Source organism: Phyllobates terribilis, unplaced genomic scaffold (genome assembly GCF_046119375.1).
Source record: "Phyllobates terribilis strain yellow unplaced genomic scaffold, ASM4611937v1 Scaffold_10__3_contigs__length_209671492, whole genome shotgun sequence".
In the NCBI taxonomy this organism is placed as follows: domain Eukaryota; kingdom Metazoa; phylum Chordata; class Amphibia; order Anura; family Dendrobatidae; genus Phyllobates; species Phyllobates terribilis.
In genome coordinates this window covers 179,350,259-179,369,352 of record NW_027362770.1, presented here as the reverse complement: position 1 = coordinate 179,369,352, position 19,094 = coordinate 179,350,259, and the positions used below count along the sequence as shown (strand labels likewise).

Here is a 19,094-nt window from a genome sequence, read left to right as displayed (position 1 = left end):
ATGGGGGGCATCTGCCATCTAATTGCTTGTGCTCAGGTCTGGTCACCTCATGGACTGCTTACCACCTCACACACATCCTGTGCAGCCCGCCAAAAAAAACAACCAATCAGGTGCTTCTCTACATCAGCCCACACCGGTGTCTGATAGTAACAAGCTTCCCATTGGCTGGAAGGTTCGGCTCCGCCCCCGCTACTTCACCTCAGTGTTCGGGCTCAGGTGTGCAGACGCGTCACTGACGCCTGTGGATATGGTGCTGCGCTCTGTATTGGAAGCCTTCTTTACTATCATTCATTGCATAAATGTGCCACTAATTCTACGACCGAGTTGGAGCAATGTTGGGTCTAGTAGTGTTCCCCGGTGTCCTCTCTCTTTATGCCCCCGGCTGTAGCCCTCCTCCTCCCGGTGTCCTCTCCTCCTTCCTCCCGCCCCCCTGCTCAGCGCCACTTATGAGTTGCCGGTGCGAGTCCTCGCTCAGGATCTCAGCATGGAGCTAAGTGCGGAGCAGCATCGCATCCGCCTGAGCGACGGCAACAGCGTCCCGCTGCTGGGGCTGGGAACCTACTCCTCCCCGGCCACGGTAAGCGCTGACCCTCCGGGATGGAGCCCGGGATGGAGCTGTGATGCCATGGGAATTACTGTTATTATCACTGGGGCTATACTGCCCGGTACTGCTACTATACTGCTGATATCATACGCCTTATTATAGAGCTGCTATACTGCCCGGTACTGCTACTACAGTGCTGATATCATATGCCTTATTATAGAGCTGATATACGCCTTATTATAGTGCTGCTATCCTCCCTGCTACTACAGTGCTGATATCATACGCCTTATTATAGAGCTGCTATACTGCCGGTACTGCTACTACAGTGCTGATATCATACGCCTTATTATAGAGCTGATATCATACACCTTATTATAGTGCTGCTATCCTCCCTGCTACTACAGTGCTGATATCATACGCCTTATTATAGTGCTGATATTAGTTATGCTCCCTGGTACTGCCGTTATGCGCCGAGATGAGTTGTACTGCCGTTATACCCCATATTATAGTGTTGAGAGGAGTTGTACTGCCGTTATACCCCATATTATAGTGCTGAGAGGAGTTGTACTGCCGTTATACCCCATATTATAGCGCTGAGATGAGTTGTACTGCCGTTATACCCCATATTATAGTGCTGAGATGAGTTGTACTGCCGTTATACCCCATATTATAGTGCTGAGAGGAGTTGTACTGCCGTTATACCCCATATTATAGCGCTGAGATGAGTTGTACTGCCGTTATACCCCATATTATAGTGCTGAGAGGAGTTGTACTGCCGTTATACCCCATATTATAGTGTTGAGATGAGTTGTACTGCCGTTATACCCCATTTTATAGGGCTGAGATGAGTTGTACTGCCGTTATACCCCATATTATAGCGCTGAGATGAGTTGTACTGCCGTTATACCCCATATTATAGTGCTGAGAGGAGTTGTACTGCCGTTATACCCCATATTATAGTGTTGAGATGAGTTGTACTGCCGTTATACCCCATTTTATAGGGCTGAGATGAGTTGTACTTCCGTTATACCCCATTTTATAGGGCTGAGATGAGTTGTACTGCCGTTATACCCCATAGTATAGGGCTGAGATGATACTCCCTGGTACTACTATTATATTACTGGAGCTCCTAGAATCCTATTGTTCTCCTTAGTACTACTATTACTATATCCATGTTACTACTACCATACTCTGTAGTTCTATTATTATATTCCTTTTACTACAATATTCCTTACTTATAATCCTGGTGCTACTGCGGAGTCCTATCCTATAACTATTGGTTATGCTCCCTAATACTGCTATCACACTGATACTCCCTGGTACTACTATTATATTGCTGGCTCTACTGTTATACTTGTTGCTCTTTTTCGTATTGCTACTATATTCATGTTACTACTATTATACTCTATGGTATTACTATTATATTTCTGGTACTACTATTAAATTACTGAAGTTACTGTTATACTTGTTATATTCCTAGATACTATTATATTTGTTGCTACTACTATATTATTCCTTCTTATAGTCCTGGTATAGTAGTACAAAGGAGTATAACTAATATTACTGATGTTACTGTTGTACTTGTCCGTGTTCTCCTTGGTACTACTACTACTATTATCATGTTACTACTATTATACACAGTAGTACCCGGAACATAATAGTGATATAAATTGTAATATTCTTTCAGCTATTAGTATCGGGGAATAACAAGTATATTTGTTACTGCTATACTCCTGGTACGGTTCTTATCACTATACTCCTTGGTACTTTCTACTATATTCCTGGTATTAATAATAATAATAATATTACAATACACCCTGATAAAACTGATGTGAAATGTACTATTATACATGTTATTATTACTGATACTATTATACTCTCTAGTATTACTATTACACTGTTGTTCTTACTGCTATAAGTTATACTTTCTGATGCTATATTTCTTACTATTAAATTCTCTTGCACTGTTATATCCCTGTTACTACTATTACAGTTGTACCCCGTTACTATTGTATTTGCTACGTCTACACTCCAAGGTGCCACTGATGTTATATGTCCTACTATTACATATTACAGTTATACTGACACTATATTTGTTTCTACTATTATTATGCTCTGTAGTAATATTATACGAGTATTATAGCTGCTACTGCACACTTCTCTCCCATATATTATATCCTCTATGTACCTTATGTCAATAAACTGGAGATTCATGTGGTGAGGGCTGTGGATATACCACAAAATGCTTCATGAAAAGAGGTATCTCTGTGATATACGCAGAGCACCACGCATTTTTAATGCGGAGACCTGTGGATTTTGTCTTTTCCTTCCTGACACAGTAGTGCCAGTCCTATTTTCTTGCGGTGGACTGCTATTATATTGCTTTTATTCTTGTTCTTACAGTTATACCCTTTGATGCGATTATATTCATGCCAATATTATCTTTGTTACCCCAATTATATACCCTGGTATAGTATAAACAGTATAATATGTTATAAATAGTACAATTTTATTCCGTTATGATTGTTTCATTCCGACGAGGAGTGTTTTTTTGCGTTTTTGACTCTGCAGACATTTGACAGCATTTCTGCACCAATTTGCTAAATGTTTTAGAAACTTCCTGTTATTTGGTTTTTATAAAACTAATATTTATTGAAAGTCTATTGTAAACTTTATTAATAAAAGTAGTATTCGTTTGCACACAACTTAAAGCGAACTTGTCACCAGGTTTGACCAATATGAGATATGGCCATCACCTTTCAGGCCTGATATACAGCATTCTACAGTATAATGCTATATATATGCTTTTCTTGTCTTACAGGTCGGGTTGGGGGCATATATATATGCTATATATATATATGCCCCCAACCCGACCTGTAAGACAAGAAAAAGTGCTTTTATACTCACTTGGGGGGGCAGTCCAGTTTGAGGGGTGTCTCTGGTCCTGGTCCGGTGCCGTTCTCCTTCTTGTTTCGTACAGATGACTCGTCCCTACATCATCCACACAGTCTCCCCGGCTTTGTGCTCCTGTGCAGGTGTACTTTGCTCTGCCCTGGTCAGAGCAAAGTATTTCAGTGCGCATGCGCCGTGGTTCTTTTGACCTTTCCCGCCGCCTGCGCACTGAAGTACTTTGCTCTGCCCTCGTCAGGGCAGAGAACTATGCCTGTGCAGGGGCGTGATGTTGTGAAGACTGTGTGGATGATGAAGGAATGTGTCAACCAGAAGAAGCAAAAAGGTGAACGGCATCGAAAGATGTGAGGCACCAGACCGTCCCCCAAGGTGAGTATAATAAAAGCCCTTTTTCTTGTCTTGCAGGTCAAGTTAGGGGCTTGTATGCATTATAGAATGCTATATATCAGGCCTCAGAGGTGGTGGGCTTAATTCGTTTCGGTCAAACCTGGTGACGGTTTCCCTTTAAATCTCTCATGCACTACTAGACAAAACCTTCTTAATAGCTTCACAGCACAACATGATATGGAGGAAAGCTATTAACAAAGGACCGTCCTGTAATGGAAACCCCTTTAAAATTTTTATCATGAAGTTAAAATTCATGGACTATGCTTGGTGATTATTACAGTACCAGAAGATTATAATCAATAATACCCCTATAATAACTTTGCAACCACTGTAATATCCCTATTTCTACTATTACTCCACTACTAGCCCAGTACCTCTGATTATTCCACTCTAGTGCTGTAATATCTGATTGCTGGTGTAATGGCTCTAGAATTTATCCAACGAATAATAACCACAATACATGAATTATACGCTCTACCTGTTGATTAATGGACTACTCAGTGTATCCCCTGTACGCCTATTATATTGGATTTCTCCGAGACTCTTGAGCCGCCAACACTCCTCCTCCCCACCTTTTTCCCCCAGCTGTGTGCCTGCAGATGTTTTATGTGTACAGCACTCCATATATCACACACATGACTTTACATGAGGATAGTCCAGTCTGTTCTGATGGGGCCAACGGCAGGGCTTCGAAAGCCTATAGTCTGGCACCTCCTAATCTGTAATGCCACAGAATATCCCACCTGTGGCATTCTCTGGCTGTTTATGCACAAATACCATATGGATGGATTCTACTCCCAATTTTTATTTTTTTTGCTGTGATGCATAGCAGCAATCCTAAGTAACCTGAGCTTTTTTAGTTTTTTACACCCTCTATTGCCATGGTTTGTACTGCAGCAGGGATTGAGGGGGGGGGGGGTGTATAATTAATTGCTGGGTGATTACAACAGCTCAACAGAGTGGATAAGTGAGTACTACAGTAGGATGTCATGCTCTTCAGTGTACGTCTCCGTCTTTTTACGTCTTTGGTGCCTCGGCCACAGGATTCTGATTGTTACCAGCTAGATTAAAGTGAAAATTAATCCATTGCTGGAAATCGTTGTCTGGATGGTCTGCATTTAAAGGGGTTATCCAGTCTAAATAGGTAACTCTGCAGTCACTCTGTGTGATTGCCGACTTATGAATCCCCCCCCCCCAGCACATACATTGTGCGCTGTGGGGATTTGCCAGTTTCTGAGCCGGCCAGAGCCTGTCCAAAAGCATGGAGCAAGGCAGTGCCCTCTTGTCTGCCACGCCCACTGGACAGCCACATCGCTAGTCAGGGCATGGCCTCGCTCTATGCAAGTGTATGGAGTGAGGCCGTGCCCACTGGATGGGGTCTGGCGGGGAGTATGTATAATGCATACATACTCTCTGGTCCCGGCTCAGAAGCAAGCGAATCACCATAGCGCGTAGTGCGTGCTCTCTGGGGAAGAGGGGAGGAATTCGTAAGTCTGCAGTCACACAGAGTGCAGACTTATCGATTTGGACCAGACAACCCCTTTTTACATCTATGTTCCAGTTTGGCCTCTTGATATGAGGTGTAAATGACTGCATTCATCAGAATGAAACCAGTGTAAGTCCAGTTGACAACTGCCCACCCCTCTCCCACCCCCCACCTGGTCTGGTGTTAAAAGATGGACTGGTAAGTATTTAAGTTGATAAACATCTACATTTCAATTTACCCTCCTAATTGGAAGTGTGAAATGGATATGGCTGTGCCAATCTGAATAAAACCACTGCAAGTCCAGTTAAGGCTCCTAGTTGGAGTCACAAAATGGCCTTGTGGACACTAAGTGGTTAAACTTTCAATGCCACAATCTACCCTCCTGGTATGGAGTGGTTAGAAGAACCTGATTGTGCCAAGTCGTGTGGCAATATACCAGTCTTCCATCCCAATGGATATGCGAGTGGGACTCGCCAGTATGAGGCTGATAAACTATCAATATCCCAGTCTATCCTCATTGGAGTTACAAAACAGACATGGTTAAACCGGTTCTGGTGAAAATATTCCAAGACCAGTGTAACTTCCTATTTGAAGTCAGAAAATGGACATTGGAAATTAAGTTGGTGGAGCAATTATACCCAATAAGTATTTTGGGACTGAAGTCCTAAAACTGGTAGATTTGAACTGGTTATATATCCAGTCAACATGCTTTTGGAATAAGACGGCAACTCTGCAATAAAGCTATAAGGGGATGAATCGATTGAGTTAAAATGTCCCCTTACCTGTCAGACTCCTGTGGCGAAGGAGGAAGATGTTACACGCACGCCGCTAGGTTCAGATAGGGGCGAGACAGGTTGCATGAATTCTTTGGAATCCTGGGGGAACCCTTGCTCAGGGTGACCATAGACCATGTGCTACAGATTCTCTCAGGCACACTGGGGTATTGACCCTCAGGCACAGACACGTAGGTTGTTTCACTTGCTGACCAGACACACTTGACGAGTCCTCAAACAGTAGAACAGTAGCATTTAATAAGAAGCCGCAGAGCCGCATCAGCAGGGGTGGCAAAACGACCAGCCTGACCATCACCAGCATGGTCAGGCACATGGCAGCAAAGCACCCGACTTTGTGGGCCGAACCCCAGGTTCCAGGAACAGTGTCTGCGGGTGGCACCATTGCTTCTTCTGCTGTTGTGCATGCAAGCCAATCCCCTGTCCATGGTGCATGCGAAGATGCCTCCTGCCCTGCACCTGTCGTTGCACACTCTCAAGTAGCAGCATCAAGAAGCACGTCCATGTCCTTGTCCCAGTGCAGCGTTCAGTTGTCCAAGTTAAGTCTTATGAGCAACAGGTTCCAGTGACAAACAGTAGTTTCCTTAGCAGCACAGCAGTTCAGTCTTCCCAGTAGTACAGGACAGCACCGTTCTAATGCAAAGGCACATTAATACAGAGCATTCTTTATAGCACAGTGAGATGGAGGAGGGGGGGGTTGCTGAGGGAGATGATCCATGTGACACCGTTTCTTCCAGTCCATATCTTTCTGCCTGACAATACTTTGCACTGCTAGTTCAGGAACTCAACCTGACCTGTGCTTAGCTTCACTCCTGACTTGAATCCTTTTCACTTGCAGGGGCGCTTCTGTGAGATACAGAACACACACCACCTTTCTCTTCGGCTCCAGCCGGACAGTAAACCACAATCCCCCTGGGTCCCTGGTAAAACACTCCCCTTCTCCTGTGACTGTGTTAACCCCTCTAGTAGCTGGATACTTCTGGAGCACAACACTTCCTGTCTCAAGTGCTTGTGGTCTTTTAATAGTTGCTGAATGCTTTTAAAGCAACAGCACTACTTCTGCATGTCACAAAGATCTTCACTATTCAAGACGAATGCCTTCGCACTGAGGATAGACCATTCTGATTATTATTCAAGAACAGGATGATAAGTCCTTAAGGTACATGGTTGAGATGACGGGGTTCTAATACCTTGGTTTAAGACCATCTGAGCTCTCTAACCAATATCATATTAGGTCTATATCTTTCTGATTGAGTCGCTTTCTCGTGGGTGGTGTATCATAGAGGTGATGGTTATCACTTGATTTTCTTAGTCTCTCTATTTTTCGACCCCAAAAAAAAATGAAAACAGTTAAATGCAGAACAGATTTTTTAACTAAGAATATCCATGGTTGTATTGTATTAGCATCCATGTAAGTTGCAGAATTAATACCATTATAGAATTTATTCTTTTCTCTATCATCCCTAAATGACTGTTTGATCGTTGCTCTTCTTTATATTTAAATGTCTCAGACATCTAGCATGTGGGACCAGAAATTCTCTGATTGAAATCTCAAACTACAGTTGTCCATTTCAGCTTAAATTTCTTATGAGGACTTAATGTTACATCCTATGGGACACACTAAAAAAAGATTGTTGAAGTCTGATTATAATGTCCTAAATAATTTTTCTAGTTTCTGGGATGCTCAATGTACACTTGATAGCGTAGATGCTTTGAACCATTAGGTGATCATGGACACTAGAATGGTTTCCCTCAGGCCCAGATCTTGGATGAGGGGATGGCTTTAATGGAAAATGTCTACAATATTGGGTTTTGTGTTGTGTAATATTTTAAGCAGTTGCTAGGGCCCATTGGCCTCTAGGAACCCTACTAAAGGCTTTGCTAAGGTTACCAGGCTCTTCTGAATCACTTGACTTCTGTTTCCATTAGCACACTAAGACTAAGTACCAGTTCCTATATATTTCAGTTGCTGGTTAGGTGATTTGACAATTACAGAATATCCAATTAAATCTGAGGAAGATAACTAACCATATGGAAGTCTATAAATATAGACCCTCTCTGGGGGGGATGGTGTAACCAGTAAAATAAATCCTATTTTACCCTTCACCATGACAGCACCCTAGAGAGAGAGAGAGAGTATCTGCCCCCAGGAACAGGAAACCTACCAAAATAAAAGTGGCGGCACCTCCCTTCCTCCCCAGTGTGGTTTCCTGTTCCTGGAAGAGGATACCTACGGTGGAACACTATACCTGGGAGATTTCTCCTGGTGCCGTGACCCAGTAAATCTGGCGGCCGCAGGGCTGTTCCAAGAGTTGGTGGCGCTCTTCTTGGAGGAATCGGGACGTCAGTGAGCCACCTCCGGAGTCAGAGGTTGGTGCTGAGAAGAGCTCGGAGCATCGGGAGCGCATAAGAAAGATGGCGCCGGTTTGCAGAACGACGTATGAGCGGTGCGGGGGTTCACTTCCAGGGGCATAGTGATGCCGGATATGACGTCGGCGGAGCATGCAGGGCGGTTTGCGTCCAGATTCGGAAGAGGAGACCGCCGATTCACGTGGCATTGCGGTGGTCGCCGCAAGGAAAAAAGAGACCACCCTCTTCCCCTCACCTATGCTACCCCTGCTCCTCCCATACTGATTATATAGTGTGGGTCCCTGAGCAGCTGAGGGGCGCTTGGCATAACATTGCTGAGTGTGCTACTGCTCCAAGTTTGGTGTCCAGACCCTGCGGAGTAGATGAAGAATCCAAACATAGCAGAAGGAGATGAGCCGAAACCTGCTCCTGGCATGGTAGTTCCGGGGCCCTAGGACTGGGTGAGTGTTTTCTCTTGCGCACACACACACACTGACTGATGTCATTATCTATTTTAGGATAGACCCAGGAAAAAAGTGAACAAGACAAAAAAATAAATGTTCTTTATGCAAAGACGCTTTACCAAAGTCATATGATGAAAAGCTTTGCTGGGCCTGCATAAAGAAAACTGTAATGGAGGAATCCCTGTCTCTGTTTCAGGAGATAAAAACTCTAATCAAAGATGAAGTTAAAACACTGTAAAAAAGGAAATATGACGTACCCAGGGTCCGTCCACCTCCTCAGGCATACAGCATACACCCTCAGACATTAGCTCAGAGGAGGAAAAGGAAGAATCAGGAGAATTAGTTGACTGATAGCTCAGAACCATCTTCATTAGTGATGAGCGAGCATGCTCGCTACTGCTCAGTGCTCGCCCGAGCATCTCACTGCTCGAGATGCTTGGCGTTTGCCGAGTATTTCCGGGTTGCTCGGGCGGGAACTCGGCTCCCCTCCCTGCATCTTTGGCGCTCTTTAGAGAGCCATTGAACATGCAGGGATTGCCTACCATGCACTGTAATGCCATAGCCATGTTGGTTGTGGGCATTACAGTGATTGGCTGGCCGCACAGCGTCATCAGGTCTATATGAGACCTGGCACCGCCATGCTCGTCACAGTCACTCCTTATCAGACAGTGTAGGGAGAGCTGCTGCTGTGTCAGGGAGAGATTTGATCGTGTATTAGGTAGTGTAGGGAGAAAAACCGTACATTACACACATCCATCTTAACAAACAATCCTTCTGAGGACTAATCCATCTGCAGAGATATCAGGCAGGCAGTGTATATAGGCAGGTGGTGTATATAGCAGACTGCAGTGCATATAGCACAAGAGGCTCCATTCCAATTCTGCCTTCTGCTACTGTTAGATATTTTTATACAAAGGCCCAGGTCTCAGGGACCAGGAATACTTTTCTTTGGATCTTAATCCTCATTATTTGCTTAAAAAGCAATCCAGAGAACACCATTTTGTCTGCGCCATTTGCTTGTTGGCTCTGCAGAATACAGCCAGTTCCTTTCCATATTAGAACGCTAGAAATCTAGCTATGTAAAACCGTGTTTTCTCCGTCTAACGGATCACATATACGTTGTCAGAAAATACTGCCATTTCTTGCCTCCATTAAAAATTTCTTTCAGTATGTCAGTGAAGCAATTCACAGCAGTTTGCTGGTCAAACTACTTACCTACAGGCCAGGTATTTAAAACTCTGTTTTCTCCATCACACGGATCACATATAAGTTCGCTCCAAACTCAGTCATTTGTAGTGAGCGTGGAAGATACTGTCCTCCATTTAAAATGGGCAAGGCAAGGGTCAGGGAACTGCACGTGATGGTAATGGTGCATGCCGAGGACAAGGCCGTGGGCAAGCCGGAATTGTGCCACAACAAACACCCACATCTCACCTGACCTTCCTTTCCCAATTTCGAGGGGACCGCAGCACACCACTATTGAACCCAGAGCAGTGTCAAAAGGTTGTTGGTTGGATAGCGGATAATGCTTCCAGTCACTTAGCAGCCACCACCACCACCACCCTGTCTTCCACAAGGTCAAGTCTCAGTAGCCGTGAGTCTGGACCGCATATTCCTCACCCTGATCCTCCTTCCTCCCATCATGCTGACTACCCAGAGACAACTGATCCCACACTTGGACACTCAGAAGAGCTGTTCACTATTCCATTTATAGATTTTGGCCTCACGCCCGGTCCACTAGAAGCGGGGCAAGAGGAGATCGCGTGTAGCGATGCCCAAATATTTGAGTAGCCACGGTCACACGAAGGCGATGGAGGGAAAGTGTCACAAGAGGTGGACGATGATGAGACACAGTTGCCAGAAAGTCAGGAGGAGGACCAGGGTGTGGAAGTGGAAGACTAGGTGGTGAATGATATAGTAACTGACCCAACCTGGCAGGAGGACATGCAGAGCGAGGACAGCAGCACACAGGGGGAGGGAGGCAGAGCACCCCAACAGGCAGGAAGAAGCAGTGTGGTGGCCGCAGACAGAAGGCAGGCAACCATTCCCGGTAACAACCAACACGAAGGAAGTTGCCAGTACACCTGTTAGGTCTTCCGGAGTCTGGTTGTTATTTAAAGACTCTGCCGATAACCCCAAAAAGGCCATTTGCACCACCTGCCAGGCCAGCATCAGCAGGGGTGGCAAAACGACCAGCCTGACCATCACCAGCATGGTCAGGCACATGGCAGCAAAGCACCCGACTTTGTGGGCCGAACCCCAGGTTCCAGGAACAGTGTCTGCGGGTGGCACCATTGCTTCTTCTGCTGTTGTGCATGCAAGCCAATCCCCTGTCCATGGTGCATGCGAAGATGCCTCCTGCCCTGCACCTGTCGTTGCACACTCTCAAGTAGCAGCATCAAGAAGCACGTCCATGTCCTTGTCCCAGTGCAGCGTTCAGTTGTCCATACCCCAGTCCTTGGAACGCAAGCGCAAATATGCAGCCAACGCCCCACAGGCCACACTACTAAATTCTCACATTTCACGACTCCTTGAGCTCAAAATGTTGCCTTTTAGGCTCGTGGAGACGGAAGCATTCTGCAACATGATGGCGGTCGTCGGTACTCGGTCCCCAGCCGCCACTATTTCTCCCGGTGCGCCGTCCCCGCATTACACAAGCACGTGTCCCAAAACATTTGCCGTGCCCTCAACAACGCAGTTACCGGGAAAGTCCACCTAACCACGGACACGTGGACAAGTGCTTATGGGCAGGGATGGTACATCTTGCTGACGGCTCACTGGGTTAACATAGTGGAAGCTGGGACCCAGTCGGACCTTGGGACGGAACACGTCCTCCCGACGCCAAGGATTGCGTGCCCTAGGTCAATCAGGGTTGCCCCCATGGTCTACAGCTCCTGCACCTCAGCCTCCTCCTCCTCTACAGCCTCCATCTCCGAAATGGCCACATTAGTCACAATCTGGAAGCACTGAAGCACTGCCTCGGCCAAGCGGCAACAGGCTGTTAAGAAGATAATATGCTTAGATGACAAACCGCACAATGCTGAAGAGTTGTGGACCGCTCTGAAAGAGCAGGCAGAGCTGTGGCTTATACCGCTGAACCTACAGCCAGCCATGGTCGTGTGTGACAATGGCCGGAACCTGGTGGCTGCTCTGAGGCGAGGCGAGCTCACACACGTACCATGCCTGGCCCATGTGCTTAACCTCATATTTCAGCGGTTTCTCAAATCCTACCCGGAGCTGCTGGATCTGCTTGTTAAAGTACCCTACCTGTGTGCCCATTTTAGAAAGTCAGCTACAGCTTCCGCCGCCCTTGCCGTGTTTCAGCAGTGTTTGCAGCTTTCGGCTCAGACTGGTGTGTGATGTCCCCACGCATTGGAGCTCTTCACTGCAGATGTTGGGAAGGATTTGTGAGCAGACGAGGGCAGTTGTTGAGTACCAGTATCAACAAGGCCGTCGGTATTCGGTTCCGACTCCACACATAAGACCTCAGGAGTGGACATGAATGTCAGACATATGTACCATCCTCCAAAACTTTGAGAACTCCACCAAGATGGTGAGCGGCGATGATGCCATAATTAGCGTCGCCATCCCGCTTCTCTGTCTTCTGAAACGCTCTCTGCTTGCAATCAAAGAGGATGCATTGCAGGCGGAGCACGATGAGATGGAGCAAGGAACCATACAGGGTGATTACACACAGCCAAGCCTCATCTCATCCCAACGTGGATTGGGTGACAATGAGGAGGAAGGACAGGAGCTAGTTTCATGCACTATACCATCTGTTCAGCGTGGATGGCCAGAGGACAGAGGAGGAGGAGGAGAGCAGCATGGTTAGCCATCCTCTTGGTCAGGACACAGAAGTCTTGCCTGTTAGTGGTCAGGCACGCATAGCTGAGTTTGTTACGCTGCCTTTCCCATGACCCTTGTGTTCTCAAATTTTTGGGTGACAGTCATTACTGGTTGGTGACACTTCTAGACCCACACTACAAGGAGAACTTTATATCTTATTCCTGAGAAGGACAGGTCTGCAAAAAATGGGGCAGTACCAGAAGGCCCTTGTTGCATAACTATTAAAAAAAAAAATTCCCATCTGAATACGCTGGCGGCAGAGGGCACACTTCGTTGGACAACCAAGAGGAGTACAGGCGAGAGAGACACAACTTCAATCCAGCAGAGAGAGGGGAACACTGTCAAAGTTCTGGGAGAGTTTTCTCAGCCCCTCCCATCGCACAGGCCCTGAGGCGCGGTGTACTCTCACAAGGAGTGCAAAGTTTGGGAAGATGCTGAGGGAGTACCTTGCCGACCGTACCAACGTCCTCCGTGATTCCTCTGTGCCTTATAATTATTGGGTATCCAAGCTGGATACGTGGAATGAACTGGCTCTCTATCCCTTGGAGGTCCTGGCCTGCCCTGCCGCCAGCGTTTTATCAGAGCTGGTTTTTAGTGCCGCTGGTGGAATTATAACTGATAAGCGCATTCGCCTGTCAACTGAAAATGCTGACAGGCTGACTCTTATAAAAATGAACAAGGGCTGGATTGGGCCAGACTTCTCAACACCACCGAATGATAGCAGCGTAACATAAACTCAAATCCAGTTTCTTTTCTTGGGAGGTGTATTCCCATGCACCTTTTCACACTCCCACATGGGTATACGCTTCCTGATTTTGTTGATTCTTGTCCTCCTTCTCCTCATCCTCCACCACCATATCACCAGGGTGACCGTGGTCCGTGATGCAACACCCACATAATTTTTTTTAAAGGGTGTTTATGATGCCGGTAAAAAAATTATGTATGTTCATGTATACCCAATGTCTGTCAGCCCATGCTCTTAGTTCATTGGCATTACAAGTATAGGAGGCCCGCTCCTTTCTAATGGGAACATTTTTTTATTTTTTTTTTTATGAGGCCCTCCTCCGTGTCTCTTCCAAGGGGCATTGAAGTGCCTCCAAACTTTTGGCATCCCTTGCATTCACTGCATAGGCCAACACTCTGGGAGACTCTCTCCTTTCTAATGGGAATTTGTCGTTACTGTGGCCCTGCTCTGTCTTTTTAGTGGGGTTTTTCCCAAATATTGGCAGCCCTTGCAGTCACAGCATGGGCATTACCACTATAGGAGACCCGCTCCTTTTATAATGGGAACATTTTTTTTTACGGAGACCCTCCTCTGTCTCTTCAAAGGGGTATTGGGTTACGTCCAAATTTGTGGCAGCCCTTGCAGTCACTGGATATGCAATAACAGTATAGGAGACCCACTTGTTAATAATGGGAACAACAAAGCATAGCTGGCTGATGGCTCTCTAACAATAGCTAGGGCCGACTACTGGCCTTTTAAGAATAGTAAGGGCCGTCTGATGTCCCTATAAAAATAGGCTTTATGACCTACAGAGTCCCTCCATCATAAATAAAACAGGATGTGTCTGATGATGTGTCACACACCACATTGCCAGATAAGGTTGTAAAATGTTAAAATGACATTTCCCGGTGAATGCATTGGTCTTAAAAAATAACTTAAAAGAAACAAAACAATAGGATCTTTCTTTAGTATAAAAAAACAGCGTCACCAATTTAACCTCAATGTAATCACATTGTTCAGCTCCTGCACCTCCTCCTCCATCTCCGAAATGACCACATCAGTCACAAGCTGACAGCACTGCAGCCCTGCCTTGGCCAAGCAGCAACAGGCTGTGCTGAAGATAACATGCTTAACTGACAAATCGCCCAGCGCTGCAGAGTTGTTGAAAGCTGTAACACAGCAGCCTGATCTGTGGCTCTCACCGCTGAACATACAGCCAGGCATGGTCGTGTGTGACAATGGGTGGAACCTGGTGACGGAGAAATGACAGCCGGGGTAGATACGATTTCCCTCTGTCAGTCCTTTCACTGAGCTAAAGAATATGGCTGTGGTGAAATACAACTCCCACTGAGAAGCTGTTTCAGATTGAAAAACATTGTGCCCACCAGAGGATTTGATTCTGAGGGCTAACCTTTCTCACCCGCTCAAGAGCCCCATAGCAGCTGCAAAGTTAGCGCTATCATGAACTCTCCTGAGGTAGAAGCCAAGGCACACCAGAGGATTCTCTGGTGGGACTGTCCAACCCTGCCGAGAAGCAGTCCTGGCTAAGAAAAGTGTGGGGAAAGGTTCCCGGACACTCTATGGCTGCTTTTTTTTATTGAGGAGGAAACGCACGCAAACAAGGGGACAACATACAAAGTCCCTGCTGGGATTTGAACCCAGGATCCCAGCGCTGCAAGGCTTCAGTGCTAACCACTGATCCAATGTGCCTCCGTTCACCCTCTAATATCTAACAGAAACTTGCACCTACTGCCACTTAATCTTCAGCTCCTTTGTGAGAAAATGTATTTGGGCAGCCACTCAGTCTACCAAATAAAATTCCTAAGAAGGAAATTGGGGATGGCTTCGCTACTGGTATTGGGGGCAGTGCTAATACCATGGCGTCGTACCATAGTTTACTGGAAATATTCCAGGCTGGTAGGAGGCAAATTCCCACAGAAATGGATCAGCAGTAATGTTCAGGCCACATTTCAAGTACAAGCAGCTTTAGAGGACTTCCTGAGTTAACTCCACCTGATGAAGGCAGCAGACCGCTGCAGAAACGCGTTGTGGGCATTAATACTTCAATAAAGAGGTTTGTTTTATCCTTTTCCAGCGCCTTATCCAGTTTCTAGCGCCCCACTGACCACTTCAATTTGCACACTGTTCCTGGGAGAAATGACACTCAGGGTAGATACGGTTTCCCTCTGCCAGTCCTTTCACCGAGCTAAATACAACTCTTAGCAAAAAAAGCTGTGGACTGGCTCTGTACCATCCCTGGCCACATTCACCTGTCCACGTGTTTGTGGTTAGTTAGGCGGTCCTTCCCAGTAAGTGCACTGGGGAGGGCACGGTAATGCTGTGGGACCCGTGCTTGTGGAAGGCGGAGGCGACACCAGGAAATATAGTGGTGGCTAGGGACAGAGTGTGGACACCCGGCCACCGCCGGCATGAGGTTGTGAAAAGCTTCCGCCTCCACGAGCTTAAAAGGCCATATTTCAAGTGCAAAGAGCTGCCCAGAAATCTGGCAGTTTAGTGTTGTGGCCTGTGGGTGGGTGTATGGCTAGCTGGATACTTGCACTTGCATTCCAAGCAACAGAAATCTAAGCAGATGGTGGCCTCTATCATCATCATGGCCTCACCTCAGCACTATGAACTCTCCTGAAGGAGAAGCCAGGACCCGCCGGAGGAGTCTCCGGTTCTCTGGTGGGCCCGTCCAACCCTGCTAAAAAGCAGCCCTGGCTAAGAAAAGTGTGGGGGAAGGTTCCCGGACACTCTATGGCTGCTTTTTTAATGTGGATCGGCCATGCTTATGCATGTTATTTCTCAAAACGCATTACAGATCAGGCCATTGTCCAACTCTGTATTCAAGAAATTAAATGCGCAAAGAAAGGTGTGTGTGTGTGTGTGTGTGTGTGTGTGTGTGTGTGTGTGTGTGTGTCTGTGTCAAAGCACCACAAACAAGTGCGAGTTGATGTTGGATGGGCTTCCATTGCTTCTGCAACAAGCTCAATTACTGGACTTCCTGGGAGAAATGACATGCAGGGTACATACGGTTTCCCTCTATGCCAGTCCTTTCACCTAGCTAAATACAACTCTTAGCAAAAAAAGTTGTGGACTGTCTCCGTACCGTCCCTGGCCACATTCGCCTGTCCACGCGTTTGTGGTTAGGCGGTCCTTCCCAGTAAGTGCACTGGGAAGGGCACGGGTAATGTTGTGGGACCCGTGCTTGTGGAAGGCGGAGGCGACACCGGGAAATATAGTGGAGGCTGGGGACCGAGTATGGACACCCGGCCGCCACCGGCATGAGGTTGTGAAAAGCTTTCGCCTCCACGAGCCTAAAAGGCCACATTTCAAGTGCAAGCAGCTGTCAAAAATTTGGCAGTATAGTATTGCAGCCTGTGGGTGGGTGGGTGGATGGATGGCTGCCTGCATACTTGCGCTTGCATTCCAAGGAATGGGGTAGGGACAACTGAACGCTGCAGTGGGACAAGGATGTGGACGGTGATTGTTGCAAGTCTGCAATGACAGGTGCATGGCGGGAGGCATCTTCGCATGCGCCAAGGTACACTTATGATGGGCACACTTTTAGGCAGTGACCTGGGAGTCAGAGATGCTTCCAGAGGTCTTCCCCATGCTGTTCCCTTGTCTTTTCAGCACTGTATGCATGTGTCTGATGATGTGTCACACACCACATGGCCGGATAAGGTTGTAAAATGTTAAAATGACATTTCCCGGTGAATTCATTTGTCTTGATTGAAAGCAATTCAAAAGTGCAAAAACTCATCAAAAACGCTACGTGTGAACATAGCCCAAGTTATGGAGGAGTATTTTTGTTTTTGGTTATTTATTTTGCCTTTACCCTGGAAAGGATGTTCCTTAACATATTTCCAAGGAAAATCCATTTTGGTTTTGTCTTTGTATGTTTTATTGTGAGTCCGTAAAAGTGGCGTAATACTCTGACAACGTTGTTGACAGCAGTGATCTGGGAGTCAGAGATGCTTCTAGGGGTCTTCCCCATGCTGTTGCCATGTCATTTGAGCACTGTTCCCATCGATTTGGGCAATTTTTAGGCCCTCTGCATACTGCCGGGGGGAGCCGCCTGAAAAATGCTGGAGTTTCCCATAGACTTACATTGGGCTCGTTGCTCGGGTCGAACAACCGAGTATTCCAATTTGCTCGACCCGAGCAACGAGCACCCGAGCATTTTAGTGCTCGCTCATCACTAATCTTCATATGATGGGGAATATGGCCAACCTTGCTACCTGGTGGAAGAAACGACAAAACTAAAAATCATTAGGTCGACTATGGGGGGGGGGGGGGTAGAGACCCCGAAGGGGCATAGATTTGTGCAGGATTCCATGTTCAGTAACCTGGAGGAGCACAAACATCAAGTGTTTCCAGTCCACAAAAACTTACTTTCCTTAATAAATAAAAAAAAAAATGGGGAAAAACAGTTAAAAAGGTGTCAGTCCCAAACACATTTAAATGTAAGTATCCCCGAAGATCGACGTGTCTATTGACAGAATTTCTAAGGAGGTAGTCCTTCCTTTTGAGGATATAGGTTCTCTAAAAGATCCTTTAGATAAAAAGGCACATTCCTCAGGGGCACATGGGAGGCAGCAGGTGGTTCCTTTAAGCCCAGCATCGCAGCCACATGTACTGCCAGGTTTCTAGTAAAGTGGTTACAAGAACTCGAGTCCCAGATAAGGAATAAATGTCCTAGGGAACAACTGCTGGAAGCACTCCCCACTATCCAGAAAGCAGCTGACTACTTGCCTGACGCCTCAGTAGATAGCGTGAGGTTTGCGGCCCAGCCCTGTGGTCTCTCAAACTCGGCACGGAGAGCCCTTTGGCTTAATTGGTCAGCCGAATTTCATTTTGGATTGAAAATCGGCTGACCAATTGTGGCATTCCCTGCCAAGGTGACTATTTATTCGGGACAGTCCTGGACGACCTATTAGAGAAGGTGGTCGATTAAAAAGCTCAATTTTCACCGTCCCTCTCAAAAATATAAAAAGTCCTTTCGAGGGTCGACAAGTAGGGGAAGAGGAATAAGCCAGAGAGAAGATAGTGGAAGAGGGGGTCGAGCCCGGAGAAAAGACAGAAGTCACTCTAAGGGTTTCCGGTTTAATAAGGGCGCCACCTACAAAGGGGGGGCCCAAACACCAATGACGCCAGTTTACAAGTGGGGGGACTAAAGCAGTTTATTCATCAGTGGGCCTCGCTGCCTGCTACCCAATGGATGGTAGTGGATACCCTTTCCAGAGGCTTAAAAATACATTTATCTCCCCCCCTCCCCCCACCACCACCACTTCGGATGATGGAGACTCGGGTAGGCAAGATAAAGCAGATTGCATTAGAAGTGGAAATCATAAAGTTCCTAGACAAACACGTGTTAGTCAGGGTGCCAGAGCTGGAAAAAGGAAGAGGATTTTACAGCAATGTATTCCTAATTTAAAAAAAAAACAAAAAACGATGGTTCCTACAGAACAGTAATAAATCGAAGAGCCTTGAATGTATATATAAAAACAGAAAAATTCAAGATGGAGACTTTCAGATTGACAGTAAAGCTTTTGTACCTTTTCTGTTTCATGGCAGTGATAGACTTAAA

General features: G+C 46.4%; 1 protein-coding gene across 1 annotated transcript in view; it reads left to right on the top strand.

The window, feature by feature from the left end:
• The first annotated feature begins 420 nt into the window (after positions 1 to 420).
• The window catches only part of LOC141164740 (aldo-keto reductase family 1 member D1-like), a 57,125-nt gene continuing 38,451 nt past the window's right edge, over positions 421 to 19,094 (top strand). The window contains exon 1 of the mRNA XM_073650252.1: positions 421 to 577. Within this exon, the coding sequence (XP_073506353.1) occupies positions 485 to 577 (93 nt within the window). The 5' untranslated portion in view covers positions 421 to 484. The remainder of the gene's footprint in view (positions 578 to 19,094) is intronic.